Source organism: Phacochoerus africanus, chromosome 14 (genome assembly GCF_016906955.1).
Source record: "Phacochoerus africanus isolate WHEZ1 chromosome 14, ROS_Pafr_v1, whole genome shotgun sequence".
In the NCBI taxonomy this organism is placed as follows: Eukaryota; Metazoa; Chordata; class Mammalia; order Artiodactyla; family Suidae; genus Phacochoerus; species Phacochoerus africanus.
In genome coordinates this window covers 51,332,336-51,354,302 of record NC_062557.1, presented here as the reverse complement: position 1 = coordinate 51,354,302, position 21,967 = coordinate 51,332,336, and the positions used below count along the sequence as shown (strand labels likewise).

At 55.9% G+C, this 21,967-nt stretch overlaps 4 protein-coding genes across 6 annotated transcripts; 2 read left to right on the top strand and 2 right to left on the bottom strand.

Moving 5' to 3' along the window:
- Nucleotides 1-40: 40 nt before the first annotated feature.
- Nucleotides 41-4,735, top strand: RNF167 (ring finger protein 167). 2 transcript variants are annotated; one of them, XM_047759023.1, is made up of 10 exons: nt 41-172; nt 418-921; nt 1,004-1,084; nt 2,274-2,399; nt 2,509-2,596; nt 2,787-2,877; nt 3,104-3,209; nt 3,346-3,439; nt 4,081-4,161; nt 4,240-4,735. In XM_047759023.1, the coding sequence occupies exons 2-10, from the start codon at nt 838-840 to the stop codon at nt 4,539-4,541; spliced, it is 1,053 nt and encodes a 350-aa protein (XP_047614979.1). In that variant the 5' UTR covers nt 41-172; nt 418-837; the 3' UTR covers nt 4,542-4,735. The 2 variants fall into 2 exon arrangements, with proteins under 2 accessions (XP_047614979.1, XP_047614976.1); XM_047759020.1 differs by lacking the exon at nt 41-172 and adding an exon at nt 183-280.
- Nucleotides 4,736-5,194: 459 nt separating this feature from the next.
- PFN1 (profilin 1) lies at nt 5,195-8,110 on the bottom strand. Its single transcript, XM_047759025.1, has 3 exons — nt 7,784-8,110; nt 6,125-6,317; nt 5,195-5,548 (listed from the first exon to the last, which is right to left on the bottom strand). Exons 1-3 carry the CDS (start codon nt 7,913-7,915, stop codon nt 5,451-5,453), a joined length of 423 nt encoding a protein of 140 aa, XP_047614981.1. The 5' UTR covers nt 7,916-8,110; the 3' UTR covers nt 5,195-5,450.
- Nucleotides 8,111-10,167: 2,057 nt separating this feature from the next.
- ENO3 (enolase 3) lies at nt 10,168-16,149 on the top strand. Of its 2 annotated transcripts, none has more exons than XM_047759018.1 (12): nt 10,168-10,220; nt 11,438-11,524; nt 11,795-11,890; nt 12,060-12,118; nt 12,304-12,373; nt 12,771-12,904; nt 14,053-14,275; nt 14,367-14,564; nt 14,961-15,162; nt 15,592-15,700; nt 15,860-15,918; nt 15,999-16,149. In XM_047759018.1, exons 1-12 carry the CDS (start codon nt 10,205-10,207, stop codon nt 16,066-16,068), a joined length of 1,323 nt encoding a protein of 440 aa, XP_047614974.1. In that variant the 5' UTR covers nt 10,168-10,204; the 3' UTR covers nt 16,069-16,149. The 2 variants fall into 2 exon arrangements, with proteins under 2 accessions (XP_047614974.1, XP_047614975.1); XM_047759019.1 differs by lacking the exon at nt 10,168-10,220 and adding an exon at nt 10,732-10,820.
- Nucleotides 16,150-17,172: 1,023 nt separating this feature from the next.
- Nucleotides 17,173-21,945, bottom strand: SPAG7 (sperm associated antigen 7). The gene is made up of 7 exons (XM_047757381.1): nt 21,711-21,945; nt 19,131-19,198; nt 18,615-18,703; nt 18,429-18,513; nt 17,940-18,029; nt 17,705-17,861; nt 17,173-17,568 (listed from the first exon to the last, which is right to left on the bottom strand). The coding sequence occupies exons 1-7, from the start codon at nt 21,793-21,795 to the stop codon at nt 17,459-17,461; spliced, it is 684 nt and encodes a 227-aa protein (XP_047613337.1). The 5' UTR covers nt 21,796-21,945; the 3' UTR covers nt 17,173-17,458.
- Between the last annotated feature and the right edge of the window lie 22 nt (nt 21,946-21,967).

Below are 21,967 nucleotides of genomic sequence, written 5' to 3'. Positions count from 1 at the left end.
GAAGGAGGAGCTTCCAGAATGGGTGCGGGAAGGGGTGTGGCTGATTTAGGAAGCCAGAGCATAGGTGCAATTTTTATCGAATTGGAGTCGCGGGAACACAGAGAAGAGGGTTTCTGAAGATCTCGCGAGATCTCGTGAGCTTAGACTAGCCCGAGTTAGGCAGTCCCTCGCGGTAGGTACGGGAAGCTCTCAACTGGTGGGAGGGATGTGTGTGGGAGAACTCTCGCGAGACTTGAAGATACGGCGGCGGCAGTGGCGGCGGCCAGAGGGAGGCGGAGAGGTTTGTAAGCCAGTCAGTTGCAGGATCCTGGGCACTAGAGGGGAAACAACCAAGCTGTTGCCTGGGGCTTCGGTGCTCCTTTCGTCTGTACAGGCACTCCTCTCACCTCTAATCTTTTCTTTTAACCGGACTTTTAGGACCGGAAGTCCTTCGTCTGGAGCGTCCAATGCTGGAAGCGGCCTGACCTTCTTTGGCGGAAACCCTTTTACAGGGAATGGGAATACGGCCCACCTGGCCGGAAGTCCCACCTCCGTGATCTCCCCCCACCCTTCCAGAAGTTTTTCTGTCACCTGGGCTTGCTTCTGTTCCTTTCCCCCGTTTTATTCCTATACCAGAAAAGGGTATTTTTAGTGTCGCCTTCCCGGCTCCACTAAGGGGGTTGGCTAGCTCACTCCCCGAGTCGGGGGTCCTTCCCCGCGTCCCCATGTAGCTGAGAAGTGGGACCTGGGGGTGGTTGGACCCCTGGGATCCTGAAGAAGGGCCAGAGAGGGCGCAGAACTCCGCTTCTGCTCCTGCTATCGGGACGCGGCCTCCTCCGCCTCTCCCCTCCCGCTGCCATGCACCCTGCGGCCTTCCCGCTTCCTGTGGTTGTGGCCACTGTGCTGTGGGGAGTGGCCCCCAGCCAGGGGCTTATTCGAGCGGTGAGTCTGAGGGGCAGATGGGGGAAGGGCGCTGAAGGGGAGAGGTTGCAGGCTAAAGGAGAGACATGGACTCTTGCCGCAGATCTCGGACCACAATGCCAGCATGGACTTTGCAGACCTCCCAGCTCTCTTTGGGGCTGCCTTGAGCCAGGAGGGACTTCAGGTGACTTTCTTCCCTTTTTCCTGTTTCCCAAAATTTTCCCTCTTGGATGATTGAAGCTGGAGGTAGAAGAGTCAAGTTAGGAACTTAGCGCAAGAGCACATCTGGCCTGGTGGAATCCAGAATCGGAGGGAGGAGACAAAGTCTACTTTAGAACTCTGAGCCTTATGAAGGAGACTGAAAGTGGACCAAGATAAAAGGCACCAGGGGTGGTGCTTATCAGTAGGGTCTCTAGAGCCAGTTATTGGTTTTTATGACCTTGGACAAGTTAATTATCTCTCTGGGCCTTAGTTTGTTTTACTGTAAAGATGGAATAACAATAAAAGTTACCACAGGATTATTGTGAGAATTAAATTAGGTAAGCAGCTTTGTAGTACTTCACAAAGATTGCCACATAGCAATAACTCAGTTGGGCCATAGATACCAGTATAGTTGTTTCCAAGATGGGTAATTGGAAAATGAAGAGGGTGTTAAAAAAACAAAATTCAACTGAGTGAATTTTAAAGCTTTTACTGGCTTGTATTCAATGACCCCATGGATTGAGCAGTATCCCACCTAGCAGACAGAAAGGATCTCTGAAGAACTATACAAAACTAAAGACTTATGGGTAGAAGCGGGTGGGACAGGAAAGTTATGCTGGCAAAAAAGCTGATTTATTTGTGGCAAGATCACCTTTCTTTAGGAGACGGTAGGGGGACTCTCGGGCAGCTTACCTCACTAGTGCTGGATTCCATTTCTGGGGGAGGTTAAAATTATAAATTAAGCTTGGTGTTATGGGGCTCAGCACAAGTAACTTCATTTACGGTACTTTTTTTTTTTCTTTTAAACAGAGGGGAGTATATGCTGTAGGAGCATGTACTAGAGTAGAGAATGTGAAACAGCTTAAGAGAGTGATATGAATAGAGAATTGGGTTACAATTAGAGGGAATCCGGAAGGCAAAAGAATTAACTAGGAGTGCGGGATATAGATTTGCTCATCTGGGAAAAGGAGAGGAGTGTTGGAGGGTCTGGTAGAGAGATGTTGTTTGCTGCAATTGCATCTAAGAGAAGAGGTGGACTTCTGACTTGGGTGGGATGCTCAGACCCCCAGGAATGAGGACATGCAGCATGTGGGGGCCAGTGTGCTTGGTAGGACTTGTGGGAGCAGAACCTGGGGAGATAAAATCCAACTGTTGTTTGCTTCTCTTCCCAGGGCTTCCTTGTGGAGGCTCACCCAGACAATGCCTGCAGCCCCATTGCCCCACCACCCCCAGCCCCGGTCAATGGGTCAGTCTTTATTGCACTGCTTCGAAGATTCGACTGCAACTTTGACCTCAAGGTTGCTGAATGTGGAGTGGGAGATGGGAGGCTAAGGGTAAAAAAAAAAAAATGCATCAGGACTGAGGTAGGAAGGCCCATGATGGCTCCAATCTGCCTCATCTTCCTAGGTCCTGAATGCTCAGAAGGCTGGGTATGGTGCTGCTGTGGTTCACAACGTAAACTCCAATGAACTTCTGAACATGGTGTGGAATAGTGGTAAGGTCCGGGGATCTGGACAGCTGGGTTTTCAGTAGAGCTCAGACTGAGAGATGGTGGGAGGGTTGAAGGCTTGGGGAAAAAAAGTCAGTCCTTGTGTGGGTTGGGGCAAGAAAGCCAAACTCCAGGGTTACCAAAGGACTCCTGTGGGAGGTTCGGTCCCCAGTGTGTAATGCCCTGATCCCTGCAGAGGAAATCCAGCAGCAGATCTGGATCCCGTCTGTGTTCATTGGGGAGAGGAGCTCCCAGTACCTGCGTGCCCTCTTTGTCTACGAGAAGGGGTAGGACTCGTCCCTCCTTCCCACTCTTCTTCAGCACTTCCATGCCAGCCTGGAGCCTAAGCCTGTGCCCCAGCCCTTCAGCCTCAGGCCCTTCATACTCTGCTTCTTGACTTTCTTCCCACCTCCTTCCCAGTCCACACTCAAGCCCTGTCCAGAGCCAGTTTCTTTGTCCCTCTTTGTTCTTTTGCCTCTCCTACCCCTCTGACACTGGTCCTTCTTTTCCCAGGGCTCGGGTGCTCCTGGTCCCAGACAATAGCTTCCCCTTGGGCTATTACCTCATCCCTTTCACAGGGATTGTGGGACTGCTGGTTTTGGCCATGGGAGCAGTGATGGTAAGTAGCTCAGGAAACAGATTGGAAGAGCTGGGGCCTTTAAAGCCAGACTGGTTCTGGACTTGCAAGATGGGAGTGGTTTGTACTGGATTTCTGGCTTTGTTAAGACGGATCCATCCACTCCCCCTTTCACCAGATAGTTCGTTGTATCCAGCACCGGAAACGGCTCCAGCGGAATCGACTGACCAAAGAGCAACTAAAACAGATTCCTACACATGACTATCAAAAGGGTGAGCAGGGTCGGCGGCGGGGAGCAGGCCTTGCCCACAACTTACCTGGTTCTGAAGGCGTTTGAGCCAGGAGAGCAGGGGCAGATAGCAGGGAAGAGGTGTCAGCCTGAGAGGCCACCTTTCCTCTATTACATACAGTGAGGACAGAACAGGATTAGAGCAGGAGATGGAAAGCAAATGTAATTAAATGGAACAGTTAGGGAGAAAGATGGACGACCTTGCTTGTAAGGGAAAAGGTAGAAAAAGCAGAAAAGTGGAAGGAGTGGGGAAGAGTCCGCTTGAGAGAGAAGACACAGGTAAGCAGGGGCTAGGTCTTTAACCCTGGCACCTCCAGTGCCCATATAAGGCCATAGCAGAAGCCCTGCCCCCCCACTTCCGCTCCTCCCACTCCCTATCTCTCCACCCTCACACCTCCCCCCAAAAACCCACTTCCCTTCTTACCTCTGCTTCTCTTTGCTTGTCCCTTCTAACCCCAAATTCCTCATGCTCTACCCTGCTCCATCTTAGCTTCTCTTGGCTCCACAGAACCAGAGAAAATAACTTTTGCAGTGTTTAGCTCCACCTTAGGCCTCCCAGAGTGAGTTCTCGTGGGCCCTCCTCCAGGATGGCTCAATAACAGGACACTTTTCTTCCTCCATCAGGGGACCAGTATGATGTGTGTGCCATCTGCCTGGACGAATATGAGGATGGTGACAGGCTGAGGGTGCTCCCCTGTGCTCACGGTGAGGCCCTCACTTGCTGTGCCCACACCCCCACTCCACCAGCAGGCACCAGGGCCTTCACTTCATTCCTCTTGGCAGCTTACCACAGCCGCTGTGTGGACCCCTGGCTCACTCAGACCCGGAAGACCTGCCCCATCTGCAAGCAGCCTGTTCATCGGGGTCCTGGGGACGAGGAGCAGGAAGAAGAAACCCAGGAGCAAGAGGGCGATGAGGAAGGGGAGCCAAGGGACCACCCTGCCTCTGAACGGACCCCACTTCTGGGCTCCAGCCCCACGCTTCCCACCTCCTTTGGCTCCCTAGCCCCTGCCCCCCTTGTCTTTCCTGGGTCTTCAACAGACCCCTCACCCTCTGTCTCCTCTTCAGCTGCCGTCTTGGTCTAAAGCACCCCCCCCTCCCCCCCGCCAAATGACTTATTTGCACAGCCCCTCTTCCTTCCCAGTCTTCTATGCCGAGGATAGAAGACACTTCCACCCGGGGTTTCTCTTTACCCAACTCCATCCTTTTGAATGGGTTGGGGACACAAAGGGATGGGGTCTTCACTTACTGGTTAATAAAATTGCTACTGTGGACTAAAGAAGGGTGAGGTCATTCTCATGCGGGTGAACTTAACCTTTGGGGAAGTTGCCCCTTTCTGCCATAAGGGGGCAAAGGAGGCTAACCTGTAGTCCTGGGGGCAGCACCAGCAAGGCATCTGCTGTGACTCAGAGAGGGGAGCCCCACCCACACATGAGGATGACTCAACCGGCCCTGCCTTGCCCGCAGGCCTGGACCCATTCTCTAGGCTGCATGGCTCTTCCATTATCCACCAATTTGGCTAGCAGACTGACGACCTGGGGCTGGATGTGTTATTGCGGAAGGGCTGAGCCACCTGCCAGGTAGACCCTGAAGCAGATGTTTAAGCCTGGACACGACAGCAAGAAGCTTAAATTCCTAGATGTGCAGTGCCTCAACCCTAACCCCAAGCCAGAATGGAGGAGGCAGGTCATGGTGGCTGTCCTCCGTCCTGATACCCAGGCTAAAACCACACAGCACCTTGTTAGAATCTTTTTTTATTCAGAAAAAAAAAAAAAAAAACCCAAAAAACAAAAAAAGTTTTCCAACCACACACAGGAAAGGGTATGGGTTGGGGGAGGTGTCTGTCCATCCAGCCCTGGCCCCCAATCCACGTGGTTTTGGCAGCAATAAGGGGTGTGGGGTAATGGCCCAAAAAATAAAAATGGTGGATGTGTGTGTGTGGGAAGGAGAGGGGTGCAAAAGCAGTGGGGAGTGAAGGGGAGGGACAGACGAGGTCAGTACTGGGAACGCCGCAGGTGGGAAGCCATTTCATAACATTTCTTGTTGATCATACCACCGTGGACACCTTCTTTGCCCATCAGCAGGACTAGCGCTGGAGGAAAGAGAAAGGAGGCTAGGACCCAGGTGTCACAATCCCGCTCCCGCCAGCTGTTCAGCAGCTGTCCAGCCCTGGGGGCTGTAACCCAACCTCATCTTTCCCAACCCCCCACACACAGGCAGGCTGTCAGTCACCCTGAAACAATAGGGCTTTTCAAAAGGGGAAAATCAAGCTTAAAGGCTGGAAAGGAACACAGTAAAATTTAGGGGTCAAAGGCTCGCAGACAGTTGACTCATGTGTTCAGGCTAGAAATGGCTGTGGATGAGCCTGCCACCTCCAAGTTTTAACAAAGAGCCCCAAAGACAAGAGCTCAAGAGCTGACTTAGAACTAACAGCCTACCTCCTCCAAGAAAACCAGAGAGTTTCCCAGCTAAAAAGGCTCAAGGCAAGAAGGAACTTAAGAGGTAATACAGTTCAACTTCTTTCTAAGATGAGGAACTGAGACAGAACTAGAGGGACAATCCAGCGTCCCAGGCCTGATCCCTTCATACGGGGGAATCCACAAAGAAAACCTGAAAGATTAGCAGAAGGAGGTCCATTAGAGAAAGGGTAAAAAACTCAGAAACTCACTCTTGGCAGTCATGGTGACAGTGATATTGAAGGTGGGGGCTCCGCCAGTGCTCTTGGTACGAAGATCCATGGTAAATTCCCCGTCCTGCAGCAGTGAGTCCCGGATCACAGAGCATTTCTGGCCCCCAAGCGTTAGCCCATTCACGAAAAAACTTGACCGGTCTTTGCCAACCAGGACACCAACCTCAGCTGGCTGGAAGGGGAACCAAGCACCATTAAGTTAGTCAGTACACCAAGGTTCCCACCTTCTCCAAGGACCCACCTGCCTTCCATTTCTTCAGGAAGCTAACCCCCCTGGGAGGGGTGTATGTTATGTGCTTTGTACACACCAGTGAAATTTGAGAAACTCAGGACTGTCGGAAGTTCGTGCACAAAAATATCATGATCCTCAAACTTAGGAGAATGGTAACAGAAAGGGACGACATATTCCCCTGGAGACTTAGATGTCATTTCTTGGGGAAAGCAAACCCAGGAAATAAAGGGGGCCAAAAAGGAGTGAGGAGAGTGGAGTGGAATGGACTGGGGAGCCTTTGAATGCTCAGAAGTCTCCTTCAGGAAAAGCAGAAGCGAAGAGGGGAAGGGAGGGGGCGGGCGAAGCAGGAGAAGCAACTTTGCCCTTATTTGGTCAAAGGTTCTACAGGAGTTGTTAGGGGCCCGGACGCCTGGGTCTCTAAGTAACCTTGAGTTCAGGTCCAGGTATCTGTGCTCTAAGAGGAGGAAGCAAGATGTCTGGGGGCATTCCGGGAAAGTTGAAAAACTTTTGGAGGGGGCCTGGGGCTAGACCCAGCAAGCCAGCTCTCGGGTCTTGATACCCCAGGGAAACTCTCTCCCCTCCCCCTTACACCCCAAATCCCCACATCCGGTCCCCTCCCGCCCGGAAATCCCCTTCCCCCCCTTTCGAACTTCCGCTCCCCCTCCCCACTTCCGGGCAGTGTGGACTGGGGAGGTGGTGAGGGGACAGCAGAAGTCATCCCTTACTCCTTCACTGATAATACAGTCCTAGAACTTCTCACAAAGTTCCCCTGCTCCAGGCCCCGCCGGATGGCGGGAAGGGAGGGCGAGGGGACTTCCGGGATCGGTCTCACAGGAATGTTGAGTCTAACGTGCCGACTGCGGGGGGGGCGGAGGGCGTGAGGCGGCCTAGCCCTCTCTAACGGAGCTGGGAGGGGCAGGGAGCGCAGAGGACGGGCATGGGACCTTGGCCACGCGACCCGGGCTCCCACCGCATAAGGAGGAACAATGGTGGAGGGGGCGCGAGCAGGCGGGCGGAAGTGGAGCTCAGGGTCCAGGGGTCCCCGAGTCCCTTCTCAATCACAATCCCAGGTTGAAACTGCAGCGTGTGTCCGCCCCGCCCTGGAGGAGACGGAAGTGGGCCGCCGCACCGGGCGGCGCGCCCCTCCCCGCCCTGTGCCCCGGATGTAACGCCCCGTCTCGGAGAGCGGGGCCGGCGGGCTGGCCGGGCGCCGCCGCCCGGGACGTACGGCTCGGGGGGCCCCCGGACGGACCGGCTCACGTGCAGCCACCATTCGCGCCACTTCCAGGGCCAGGAGCGACCACGGCTTTTCGCTGCGCTCTCCAGAGCGTGCCCGCCCCCACCCAAGTCCCTCCCTCAGGGTCCAAGCCCGGCCAGTTCCCCAGACCCCGCAGGCCTCGCAGTACCGTGATGTTGACGAAGGTTTTCCCGGGGACGGCGGCCCAGACGGAGGGCGAGTCCTTATAGCCCACGATGGCCGCGTCCTGACAGGTCCCGTCCGCCATGAGGTTGTCGATGTAGGCGTTCCACCCGGCCATGGCGCTGCTACTGGGGCTGCTCTCGGGGCTGCTGCTGGGGCCGCGGGTTGGGCTCGGGCTGCCTCGGACTGGCGGGCGGGGGAAGGCAGAGAGCTTGGGGCACGCGCTGCCGTCCGGACCGCGGCTCTGCTAGCTGTGCAGCAGCCCTCGCACCGCCACTTCCTGCTCCTCCCCACCCCCCTAGATTTTTATTTGCAAAGGGCTGTGGGGGCGGGGCCTACTCCTCATCCCCTCCCTCCTCCTTCTCGCCTGCCCAGATACCGAACTTTGCAAATGCAATTTAAAAAATCCCTCCCCCTATTGCAAAATTTGCCGAGTTCGATGGGAACCGACGCTGAAAGGATGGGGGGCGGAGGGGGTTAGAGTTGGGGCTCGCGCCAATTTGCATAGAATATTAGACTTTGGTGTAGGGAAAGAGAGTGAGCCAGAGGGAGGAAGGAAAGTGAACGGAGAAAGAACTAGCGAGCTGCAAATTTAGCAAATTAAGAGGGTTCGGGGAACTCAGGGTTAAACGGAACGACTCCCCCTTCCCCCACCTCTGCTGTGGGGTTGCGGGGGGAGGAACGGCAGGCGGCGGCAGCGCGTGCGCCCGCGCCTGCGCCGGGACAGAGAGCGAGAGCGCGTGGGGCGGTTAGGGCCGGCCGCCGGCTTCGCGGGCGCGCGCCGGGGCGCGCTGGGCCGGACCGATTTGGACCCCCAGAGAAGGAAGGCGGGCCGGGGACGTGTCTGCCGCTGGGCGGAAGGGGCGGGGGTGAGGCGCGCACGTTACTGCTTCTGCACTCTTGATTTTATTTATTCAAGAAATAAAGGCAGTAAAGGGAAATTTGACAAAATACCCCATTTTCCAAGTTGAAGGCACCCACCGGGGACACTTCTGTCCTCAGCATCTGCACGGCGGCATAAGTTGCACTCGCTGGAGCCCACCCGACTCCACGGGGATTATCCCTCGCGCTGGATCAGCTCCAGCCTTAGGCCTCACTCCATGACTGTGCCCCGGTCAGCAGTTTGGGTCGCCGTCCGTCCCCCTTACCCTGTCTCTGCAGAGGTCACTGAGCCTCGGCGCCCGCGGGGCGCGGCGGGCGGGCCTATTTTTCAAGGCGGAAGAATACTAGGGCTTCAATATGCAACTTTTTCAAGAAGAGGAAAGTCCCTTCTGCTTTGGCCCCCTGGGCCTTTTTCCTCTTCTGTTTTCAGTAAAACTTATGCTAAGAAATTGTGTGCGATGAGTTCGTTCGCCGCCCGCTGGGAAGCGGGTGGGGTTAGGACCCGGCTTAGGTGAACCAGCCCCGGCTGGCCGCCCGGTCCGCTGAGGGGCTTGGCCGCTTCCGGTCCCTCGGGGGAGGGGCGCCTCCCGGGCGTGAAGGGGCTTCGTACCTTCCCCGTCCCCCCCAGAGGGGCGCGGTGCTCTCGAGGCCGCTGCGAACCCTAAAGGCACCCGCCGCCCCCCGAGCCTGGTTCCTCGACAGCCGCCGTGGCTGAGTCACTGGCCGGCCCGGGCGGGGCCGCACGCGGGCACGTGGCGGCGCTCCCCGCCCGCCATCTCCTGACCTCTGGCCTGCCGCACCCCCTACCCCAGGGTGGAAATCTCCCAAGAGGGAGCGGCCAGAGATAAGGGGGGGGGGGTGAGATGGAAGACGGGAGTAGGGATCCTGGGGTGGGGGCTGGGAGACCGACCCCCGCAGGGCAGGCGGGGTGGGGAGGAGAGCTCGGGAAAGGGCCGGGGGTGAGTCACCAGGCGCTGGCCGCTCCGGCGCCTGCGGGAAGGACCTCCGAATCAGGGGCGACTAGCCGAGGCGCCGGTGACCCTCGCCCTCTGGCCGGCCAGCCTGCTGGCCCAAGCCCCAGCGTGCCCTCCGCTCCCGGCTGGGTTTGCAGCCCAAGTCGGCACAGACTTCACTCCCGCCCAACACGCCCAGGCGGAGAAAGTCACCAAATTCCGAGACGCGCTTTCGGGCAGTGCTGTTAGCGGACCACCCAACTGCCCCCCCCCCCCCCCCCGCCACGGCGGTCAGACGCTCAGAAAGGGCCACACTCCTGTTCATTTTTTTTCACTTTGCTTGAACACCATTCATTGATAAACTGGGATCGCGACCTGAAGCGCCCGCCGTCGGTGGGGAAAGGGCTCCTGACTGGCCGTCTCCACGCGGGGCGATAAGTGCTGTCCCAGCGCTATCAGTAGGGCGCTGCGCCAACTCTGAGGACTGGTCTAAATTCGTCTGCCGGTCCCCTCCCCCACCCCCCTTGCCGGCCGAGAGAGGGTAGGATGGGGTGGGGCCGAGAGAGGCCGCTATGAGGACCCTAAGAGGTGAGACCCTCACGCCTACGGAGTGGGGTGTTCAGTTTTAGAGCTCAGAGCTTGCCCAGAACCCCCTGCCCCTTTCCCTACTGAGGACAGAGGCAGCCCCCCACGCTCCCCGCCTGACAAGTGAGCTGGGCACGAGTGGATGTCACTCCTGCAGCCCCTCTTCCAGGCCCCCTCCCCAGCCCTGCAGGGCTCAGGTTACCCCTGGCCTTTCCTAAAGGGCACCAGCTCCTCTTTAACCTTTGCAAAAGAGGAATCTAGTCCTGGGGAGGGGAGAGACCCCCCCCGATTCTGAAGCCCCTCCTCTGTTTCTCCCCAGGAGTGGAATTAAAAATAAGGATTTTATTGGGAAGCAGAGAGAAAGGAGGGGTTAGTCACTGACCTTTGGGGAAGGGGGCAGTTGCCCAGGGCCAAAGGCTTTTGCTTTAGGCTGTAGTGGGCACTTGGCTGCCAGCCCGGCTGGAGGAGGAGGATGGAGAGGGGGAGAGGCGGGGCTGGCTGGGGTACAGGGTGCCTCGGGGATAAATGCCCAGCCTGAGAGGGGGTGAGCTGACACTGTCCCAGCTGCCACCTCTACTCCGGAGCCCAGCGAAGACATCCCAGGTCTGATGACTCTTCCAGCCTCAGGGGGTGGGGGGCAGTAAAGGGTGAAGGTGGTGCTGGCCGTGGAGAAGGCAGAAATAGCACCTTTTTATTTCCTCCTGGGACTGGGGGTGCTTGAGGGGTTGGAGCAAGCAGGACGGAGGTACTCAAGGATAGGAAAATGAACTGTGAAGAGAGGCAGGCAGAAAAGGGTAGTTAGAGTTGGAGTCGGGGGAGGGGGAATTTGGGGTCCCTGAGGATATCGAGAAGGCTGGGGAGCAGTCAAATGAGAACCGGAATAACAGGAGAGGCTTTGAGGGCTAGGAAGCCATGGAGGAGGGAGTGTCTGAACAGAGGGTGGCGGGAGGAGGCATAAGTGCACCGTTGTGAGAGTGGGGTTCAGAAAGTGGTGGACTCAAAGAGAGGCCCCTGGATTCTTAAGATGGGGGGGTGGAATAGGAGCTGTTCTGAGTGGGGGAGGGGGCTGCGCCTGCCACTTTGGTCTGTGACCTTTTTGTGGGATATTTTTAGCTCCAGCACCTGCCTTCTTGGGGTGGGGAAGACTCTTAAAGGGCAAGGGATTTCGGGTTCCTTAAGGGATCAACTGTCCACACTCCCTCAAACCTCTTGCCCTGCAGCCATGGCCATGCAGAAAATCTTTGCCCGCGAAATCCTGGACTCCAGGGGCAACCCCACAGTGGAGGTGGACCTGCACACGGCCAAGGGTAACTAACACAGGCCCATTGAATTGGTTTGCCTGGGAAGACCCCCAACTCCATCTGCCTTTGCCCCCCGGATCCATGCCACATCCACTCCTTTCTCTGGGACCCACTTCCCCAGACTTCTGCCCAGGCCTTCCTCGTCCAGGCTGGCTCCCCAGCAGGCAGCAGCAGGAGTGTCTCTGCACTGCCTCCTGTTCCTGGGCTCAGAGAGGAGATGTCGGCTTTTAGGGGCGGATGGGACTCTCTGTGAAATTCCACTTCCTCCCACCCCAGGCCGATTCCGAGCTGCTGTGCCCAGCGGGGCTTCCACGGGTATCTATGAAGCTCTAGAACTGAGAGATGGAGACAAATCTCGCTACCTGGGCAAAGGTGAGAAAAGAGCAAGCCTTGAGGAGCCCTACATGGGGATGGCTTCCAGACGTGGCATGCCATGTCTGCATAGGGAAGAGGACGGGGACCCAAGGTGCTTGCGGAGCTGGGGCCACAGGAAGAGACCTCATTGGCTAGAGGATCTGAACCCCTCCTTCGGCCTCTCTAGGGGTCCTGAAGGCTGTGGAGCACATCAACAAGACTCTGGGCCCCGCGCTGCTGGAAAAGGCAAGTGGAGGATCCCCCACCGCTTCACCTCCCACCCATACCCCTGCTGCCTCAGCGCAAGTGGCTCAGGCTTGGCAGGCCATCCCATCTGCCCCAAATACCTGCACTTCTCTTTCCCCCGGCACCTGCCCTGACTGCCCAGAAATCTAACCTCTGCTCTCCCCTCCTGCAACCTGCCCTTCCAGAAACTAAGTGTGGTGGATCAAGAAAAAGTGGACAAATTTATGATCGAGCTGGATGGGACAGAAAATAAGTGTGAGTGAAAGGCTAGGGACAAGAGAAGGGATGGGCTGCGGGAGCCGGGGCGGGGGGTGGGAGGGAGAGACCTCGAGCTGAGGTCTGGTTAGGATTATTTCCGTATCCCACATTTTGGGGCACATCGTAACTGGCTGGATTTGTATTCATCCCACAGGCATTTCCTGATGCCTGCCCTCTGCCAGGCCTGGGCCGGGCTATGGACGCAGACATGAGGCTGGGGTGGGGGCTCTCAGACCACCTCAGGCTGCGGGGGGAGAGATCTGTTAACAAACTCAGCGCCCAGTGGTGTGGAGTTCTTGGTTCTTCCTGGGGTGACCGGAGGGGACGTTCTAGGAATGACAGCAAACCCTGCAGGAGGAGCTCTCACACTTTCCTTTGCACTTGCTTCCTCCAGCCAAGTTTGGGGCCAATGCCATCCTGGGCGTGTCCCTGGCTGTGTGCAAGGCTGGAGCAGCCGAGAAGGGGGTCCCGCTCTACCGTCACATTGCAGATCTCGCCGGCAACCCAGACCTGGTCCTCCCCGTCCCTGTGAGTGCAGCTGCACCGCCTCATCCCACAGTGACCCCGTCCACTGAGGAGGGCAAAGGAGCCCCTGGAAAGTCCACCTTCCAGACCCAGCTCCAAACAAATGGTTTCCTGAAATGGAAGCTCTCCTGCTGCGGTCCAGCCCTCCCTCTTTCCCACAATCCAAACCGTCCTTTCCCTCTCTGCTTCTTTGCCTTGATGTAACCCGGTTCCTTCACATTCCAATCTCAGGCTTAGTAACTCCTGTTTCTCACTCTGCCCCCAGATCAGATCGAGAGCGTCCTTATGGCAAGGACCTTGGCATTTTGTCTTTAAATTTTTTTTTTTTTGTCTTTTTAGGGCCACACCTGTGGCATATGGAAGTTCCCAGGATAGGGGTCAAATCAGAGCTGCGGCTGCCAGCCTACAGCACAGCCACAGCAACGCCAGATCCAAGCTGCATCTGCGACCTATACCAGCAATGCCGGATCCTTAACCCACTGAACAAAGCTGGGGATCAAACCCGCATCCTCATGGATACCAGTCGGGTTCGTTACTGCTGAGCCACTTTGGGAACTCCTTGGCATTCTATTTTTGTATCTTTAATCTTTATTAAACCAGACTTGATCTTTGTGGAAACCTTTTGAATTTAACCGCAGTAATAATGTTACCATTTGTTGTTACTTACTAGGCAGATAGTAATAGCCTGGGTTTCTGGAGACAAGCTGCTGGGTTTGAATCCTGGATTTGTCCCTTTACTAGTTGAGTGATTTTAGGCAAGTTTATTTAACCTCTCTATGCCTCAATTTCCACATCTGCAAAGTAGAGGATAATAAATTAACCACTAGTAATAGCGTGGTTTTGAGAATGAAATGAGCCACTAAAATACATGGAAAGGCTTAGTAAGCGCCATGGCAGTGTTAGCTGATACACCAGGCCCATGCTAAGAACTTTACATTCAATTTTTCTAATTTTCTACATAAGATCCTGTGGGTAAGCAGGTGGTATTCCTGTTTTATAGAAATGAGGAAAAAGGCTCTGAGGAGTAAAATTATTCACCCTAGACCACCCAGTAAGTAGGGGAACCCAGAGTCCACCTCCCCCGCCCCCCATCCCTTCTTGATCCCTCGCCCCTGGCCCAGGTCTGAGCACCGTCTGTCTCCCCTTCTCAGGCCTTCAATGTGATCAACGGGGGTTCCCATGCGGGAAATAAGCTGGCCATGCAGGAGTTCATGATCCTGCCTGTGGGAGCCAGCTCCTTCAGGGAAGCCATGCGCATCGGCGCTGAGGTCTACCACCACCTCAAGGGGGTCATCAAGGGCAAATATGGGAAGGACGCCACCAATGTGGGAGATGAGGGCGGCTTTGCACCCAACATCCTGGAGAACAATGAAGGTCAGTGTGAGCACTCGGAGGGGCAGAACTCCCGGGCCCCCACAGGGATGGGGTGCACTGGAGCCTCAGGTCCTCTCTTGCCCCCTCCCAGCCCTGGAGCTGCTGAAGACGGCCATCCAGGCAGCTGGTTACCCCGACAAGGTGGTGATCGGCATGGATGTGGCGGCATCTGAGTTCTACCGCAACGGGAAGTATGATCTCGACTTCAAGTCACCTGACGACCCCTCCCGGCACATCACCGGGGAGAAGCTGGGGGAGCTGTACAAGAGTTTCATCAAGAACTATCCTGGTGAGCCCTTGGGGGGGCCATTGCCCCTGCTCACCCTCCAGCCGCTGCCAACACACTAGCTTTGGGGCCTCCACTGCCACCGGTGTGGTCCTTCCAATCCTTAGCTCCACTGCAATCCCTGCCCAGACTCTCTGCCCTGGTGATCCTCCATGTGGCCCTTCTGACCTTCCTTTTTTTCTTTTTTGGCCACCTTGCAGCATATGGAGTTCCCAGGCCAGGGGTTACATCCGAGCTGCAGTTGTGACTTAAGCCACAGCTGCAGTAATGCTGGGTCCTTAACCCACCATGCTGGGGATCGAACCTGCATCCCAGTGCTCCCAAGACACTACTGATCCCATTGTGCCATGGCAGGAACTCCCATCTGACTTTTAACCTGACTCTGCCCCTTCCCACCAGTGGTCTCCATTGAGGACCCTTTTGACCAGGATGACTGGAAGACCTGGACCTCCTTCCTCTCGGGGGTCAACATCCAGATCGTGGGGGATGACCTCACAGTCACCAACCCTAAGAGGATTGCCCAGGCAGTTGAGAAGAAGGCCTGCAACTGCCTGCTGCTGAAGGTCAACCAGATCGGCTCTGTGACTGAATCTATCCAGGCGTGAGTGCCTCCCGGGCCGGGGCTGCACCATGGCCTCCCTCCAGCCCAGCTCCCCCCCACTCCAGCTCCAGTCTCGTCCACTAACTCCAGGGACTTGCCCTCAGCTCCTGCCCACCCCACCCTCCTCTCCTGCCCTCAAAGCCTTGACTGACTCCCGACCTAACCCCAAGAGCTTTGCCACTGTCACCCTGCCATGCCTTACCCCCAGCCCACGCCATGCCATCCCTGTCTCCCAGATTCTGCTTCGTCCCACCAGCGGCTCAGGAGCCCAAATTCAAAATCAAGACTCTCCCTTTCTCTCCCACTTCTCAAAGAACTTCGTCATTATCATTATCCTTCCCCAAAACAGAAGGGAGAAGCCCCACCCAGCCCCTGGCTTCCCCACTGACGAGGGCTCGCTAGGCCTCATCAAGTGTCCTCTCCCCCCAGCTGCAAACTGGCTCAGTCTAACGGCTGGGGGGTGATGGTGAGCCACCGCTCCGGGGAGACGGAGGACACGTTCATCGCCGACCTCGTGGTGGGGCTCTGCACAGGACAGGTACGCGGCCCCTTCTGCCGAGGGTCTGACTGAGTTTTCTTGGGGGCCCTAGCCTCCTGCCCTGGAGCGGAATGCCACCGCAGGCTGCTCCCTCAGGGCCAGGCCCAGGAGCTCCTCTCTAGGCTCATGCAACCCTTGGAATTCCTTTTCCCTCCTCAGATCAAGACCGGTGCCCCCTGCCGCTCAGAGCGTCTGGCCAAATACAACCAGCTCATGAGGTACAGTGGGTGCCGTGGGCCTGGGCGTAAGGAGCTGAGGGCTCTTGGGTTGGAATAAATCGGCTGACTTTGCTTTCCAGGATTGAGGAGGCTCTTGGGGACAAGGCTGTCTTCGCTGGACGCAAGTTCCGTAACCCAAAGGCCAAGTGAGAAGGTGGAAGCCCCTGGAGCCCGCAGGACCGATCTAGGCCTTCAAGCCCTTCCCCCGAAATAAACACTGGTACCAACCAAGGCAGTGGCCTGGTCATTTGTGGGAGGGAGGAGATGCTGGTCCCCGGGCTGGATGAGCCAGGAGGTGGAGAGGGAGGGGCAAGAGGGGAGAACGGACGCGTAACCTGCTGGGACAAGGAGGAAGGGAGGGACCAGCTGGAGTGGAAGCCGGGCTGGATCCAGAACCACACAGATCACATTTTGGAAGGAGGCTGCCGTATGCGAAATGAAGCTGAAGAGGAACTGACAGACACAGAACAGGCCCCAGGAGAAGGGGAGCAGGGTGGGGGCCCAAGGTCTTACATCATCTGAGGGGGAAGCTGGATCAGCTCCGCTGCTGAGCTGAAGTACGTGGTCTGCAGAGGGCACTGCGGTGTGGAAGTCTGAGCGCTCGTCCTCACAGAGTTGAAGTGCTTGGTGAGGATGAGAGTGACAGGCAGAGCAGCTACTACTTCCACGGTGCTCCGAGGATGTGGAACTGTTCTAAATATCTGACATATACTAACCTGTGCAATCTTTCTACCAGTCCTATCAGAGAATTACCATTAGTATCCCCATTTTATGGGTAAGGAAACTGAGGCCCAAGGTAATAGTAAATGGCAGAGCCAGGCCATTTGGCTGTAGTGGCTGTGCTCTTAAAATACTACCCCTTGGGAGTTCCCTTCGTGGCTCAGCGGTTAACAAACCCAGCTAGGATCCATGAGGATGTGGGCTCAATCCCTGGCCTCGCTCAGTGGGTTAAGGATCTGATGCTGCCATGAGCTGTTGTGTAGGTCGCAGACACGGCTTGGATCCTGCGTTGCTGTGGCTGTGGTGTAGGCTGGCAGCTGCAGCTCCAATTCGACCTCTAGCCTGGGAAGTTCCATATGCTGTGGATGTGGCCCTAAAGAGCAAAAAATAAAATACTATCCCTTATCAGTCTCTACAAAAGTGCCAATATTTGGCCACCTTTGGCTTACAAAAATAATTTTATACTATTCAACCTGTAATTGTTTCTCTTCCTCTCCAGGACCCATGTTTCTCTGTCCAAACAAACTAAGCCACTGGGTCAAACAGTGTTTATTGAATGTAAAGTAACCCCAGCCCCATGGGGAAGAAAATTCCAGGGAGAATGGAGAATAATACAGATTAAATACCCACCTGTGCATTCACACTCTTTTACACACACACACACACACACACACACACACAACCTCCAACAGTAACAAGTCAAACACCTGCTTCTCCCAGCCTGAGTGACAGCTGTCAGGAGGTGGGGCTCCAGGATGGGTTCTAATAGCAGCAGCCTCGTCCCTCCCTGCCCCTGCCCTGCCCCAGGGAGCTGGGGTGCCTAGGAGGTAGGTGGCAACTCTTCCCCGCTCTGCCGCAGACGTTTCTTGGCCCGGATCTCATTCATGGCCTCTTCAATGGAGCGTGTATCCCTCTTGTTGGCCACAGGCACTGGGGGCAGAGGGGAGGGTGGGAGGGCCTAGGAGCTCTGTGCCTCCGCCTCCCTTGCCCTACCCCATCCCGTGCTCCTCTCCCCTGCCTGCTCCACCGCCCCCTGCCCACCGCCAAGCCCCCACTGGGGCCTCACCACAGCCATAGGTCTTGTTGGCCTGCAGCATGTGGGCCGCATCCTTGGCTGCCCCCTTGCCAATGAGGTGGCTGTACTTGTCCTTATAATCACTGGCGGGGCTCACTACCACAGGTCCCTGCTGCGCTGCCTCCTCCTCCTGCCGCTGGGCCAGCTCCTAGGGGTGCAGAGGTGGGGCTCTGGAGCTTCCAGGTGGCGGGCTGCAGGGCCCCAGGCACTGCCAGGTATAACTCACCTTCAGCCTCCGTTTCTCCTCGGCCTTCTGGGGGTCCCACTCCTCACCACGACGGTAGGAATCCAGCTCTTCATCTGAGGGTGCAAACTCCTAGGAGAGAAGGGGATGAGGAGGTCAAGTTTCCACATACCCAGTTTTTTGGGTTTTTTTTGTCTTTTTGCCTTTTCTAGGGCCACACCCACACACACGGAGGTTCCCAGGCTAGGGGTGAAATCGGAGCTGTAGCCGCTGACCTACGCTGCAGTCACAGCAACATGGGACGCGAGCCGCGTCTGCAACCTACACCACAGCTCATGGCAACGCCAGATCCTTAACCCACTGAGCAAGGCCAAGGATCGAACCCACAACCTCATGGTTCCTAGTTGGATTCGTTAACGACTGAACCACGACAGGAACTCCCCACATACACGTTTTATCTCTTTCCTCTTTCCCAGGGAGCATACAGGCTGGAAAGGAGACAGGAGAGAGAGGGGAACTTAGGTTTTTCACCTTTTTGAAGATCATGACATAGCGACACTCATCGTCTTCCCCGAAGGAGAAGGAGGTCAGACCAGCCACTTCTACTACATCGTGTCTGGGAAGGGAAGGCCGAGGGGAAAGAGTGGGTAGAGCTGCCGGCCCTTTCGTACCACCCTGGCCACCCGCTTCCTGCCTCCCAAGCCCAGAGACACTCACAGTATGCTCCTCTCTATCTTGTTCATCGGCTGAAACTTTTTCTTGATCTGCCCACTGTCTTGGATGAAATCTGACACCTCTTTCTCCATCTTGGTACAGGGAAAAGGGAAGAAGACACGAGACGATGGCTCCACCCCAATCCCCCTCTCCCCGCCTTTGCCTCCCACCCCTTTCCCAGCCCTCCGTGCCCCTGGCTTCCAGGCTTCACCTCTCTCAAGACATTTTCCAAAAAAACTAAGTCCTGGAGTTCCTACTGAGGCGCAATGGGATCGGCAGCATCTCTGTAGTACCAGGATGCAGGTTTGATCCCTGGCCAGGCACAGTGGGTTAAAGGATCCAGCGTTGCCACAGATGTGGCTCAGATCTGATCCCTCACCCAGGAACTCCACATGCCACTGGGCAGCCAAAAAGGAAAACGACAAACAAACAAACGAAAGCTAAGTCCTCAGCCTTCCAACTCTAACTTTTTGGAAGTCCTTCCTGAAGCCTGCCTTTCATCTCTCCAGTTGTTCTCACCCTTTTACGAAACTCCACTTTCTGCTGTTTCTCTTGCTCCTGCAGTTTCTTCAGGCGGGCTGCCTGCTCTGGGGGTGAGAAAGGGCAGCATGAGGCCAAGGGTGGAAGCATGAGTGGGGAGGATTTTTAAGGCTTCAAAAGGGAGTGCAGGCGTGTCCACTGGGAGGTGTCAAGGCTGGAAAAATAGGACTACTGTTTATTTGCCAAGCATTTATTGATGTTTACCTTATACCTGGCCCTGTACTAGGCCCTGGAGTACAAAGAGGACTAAGACATAGATTTTCCCTTTAGGAGCTCACAGTTTAGTGGGAGTAACAAATAGAATGATGCTCAATTCCATTTCCCAAACCCAGCGGGGAAACCAACTAGCAAACATTTATTTGATGCCTACGACATAAAAAGAACTCTAAGGCATCTGAGGAGGTAATGAGAACAGACCAAGCCCTGGCCTCAAAGAGTTTATCATCTCATTGTTTACACAGGAAAGGGGAAATTATTTAACTTCCTATATTTTGTAACACCCCCTCTTCTTACTTCCCCAGCGAGATGTAGCTGAAATGGCCAGTCTGACACTCTTCTCCTTTGGGAGTGTCCTTGGGTGAGGTGAGCTGTAAGGGGAACTTCCTACCCTTGGGTCTCACTGTCCCCTCTCCTCTCTTCTGCCATTTCAAGTTCTTTATATCCTTAAGGGCCACTTCTTCCACGGGACTGGAATCCCTTCAGCTGCACTGAACCTCTTCCCATTTTCCTAATCACGCCATGCTTTTGCATATGTGGTCCCCGCTGCTTGACATGCTCTTCCTCCTCCTACAAACTTTGAGATCCACCATGAGTCAGAGTTACTCACTTCTTCCTTTTGGGGCCCAACCACAGTTGGTTCAAACACCCACTACAGCATGTGCAAAAAATGAACGGAGTGTAACTTCTGCCTCCCCTACCCCACTATGAGCTCCTTGAAGCCCAGGATCCTGTTCACCTCCTATCCAGTTCCTCTCTGTGGCCCCGGGGCCTGGCAGCTCAGAAGCTCTCTTCCCTTGAAGCTCAAGGCTCTGCCCATCGGTGCACCCCATCTTGGCCACTGACTGTTCTCTGACTGGTCTGTGAGTCTCCTCTCTGCATGTGAGGAGGTGCCACAAGATCATGGTTAAGAACATAGGCTTCAAAGTCACACCTGGGCTTGAAACCCGCCACTTAGTAACCGTATAACCACAGGCGAGTGACTAAACTCTGAACTCCCTAGTCTGTTAGGCTTCCTAGTCTGCTAACAGCCGCTGGTGAACCCATCTAGACAGTCATGGTGAGCATTAAATAATTCCACTTCCTATGTCCCAGGGCTCCCTTCTTCCTCAGAGCTTTCAAATCTCTGCCTTGAGCACTGTGCTCCCCTCTCACTTACTGAATTACCCATTCTTCATCATCTCAGCTCACTGCAGACTAGGTTAGGACCCTACTTGTAGCCCCTCTCATAACAATTATTTTTCTTTCAGGGCATTGATAAAGCTGGTTTTTAAACTCCCGTGTGAGCATTTCATGTGGGCTCCTGGAGGGTACCCCTGGGCCCGAGCAACCACTCAGGACAGCAACTATGGATGATACAGTTCGATATTAGGCAGCACTTGAGACTTCGAAGGCAACCTAGCCTGCCCTGGCCCCACCTCGGATGGGTGGAGAGCCGGTGCCCGGGACATGGTCAAGGCTGGTGTCCTCCCCAAGGCAGTCATTCTGCCAGATTCATTCACACGCCTCAGAGCAGCAACCCAAAGAGAGGGCAGCCCCTCCCCGCGGGCCGCGCCCTGCGCTGGGAGCCCAAGTTGACAGGCCGGCAGGGAAGTTACTCGGAGAACACAGGCGGGGAGACTACCGCCAATCGGACCGGGCAGGGGCATTCTCATCCCTCCAATCAACATTAACTCCCCGGCATTTAAGGGTGTAGATGAAGAAGGCTGGTTGGAGGAGCGGCAGAAGGGAGCGGGTTAAATCAAGAAGGCGGGGCAGAAAGGCGCCAAAAGGACTCAGCAACCAATTAGAGGTGCTGAGGGTGGGGTGGACTAAAGGAAGGTCGAACGAAACGTGATAGGTAGACGTTTAAGTTGAGGTGACCAATAAGGGTGAAAGGCTTGCGGATGGGCGTGTCCGGGGCCCAATCGGAATAGGGACAGGGGTTGCCGGGACTCGAGCACCGAGAGGCGGGAAAGGCAGAGCGGTGGAACACGCCCCGCTCCGGTCCGAAGGCGGGAAGAGGAGCCGCCGCAGAACACCAAGGGGTTGGGTGGGGTTGGAGGCAGCCTACCAATCACAGCACGCCACCCGCGGACAGGCGGGCTCGTCGACGAATTAAAAAGAAGGACTGCGGAAGGCCAGGGTAGGGAGAGGAGAGAGGGCTGGCGCTGGGCTTCAGGTAGCCAATCAAGGTCCGCTAAGAACAGCGGGCGGGCCGGTAGCCCTTTTAGGGACTCCGGGGGTCTCTGAAGGGGACCGTGAGAGGTCTTTCAAGGTTGAGGAGGCGGGGTCGTCAAAGTGGAAGGAGTGAGGTCCTGTGAACCAGGCGAAAAAAGGCGGTTGTGAATTTGGGATCCTCACCTCGGGCCTTGCGCCGAGTCTCCTGGTCACCGAGGCTTGGTGGCTTCTCCATGGAGCTCAGGATGGAGCCCAGTAGGTCCGCCATCTTGGGAGTCACTGAGAGGGGGCGGTGCGTCTTAAAGGGAAGGGCAAAATGCCTTTAAGGCCGGAAACACGTCGGAGGCGGAAAACCACGCGCCCGCCCCGCCCAGCTCCCGTGCGGCGCTGACGCCAGCTGGGGCGCCCGGCGCAGCCTCCCAAGGGCGGAGGCTACGCCC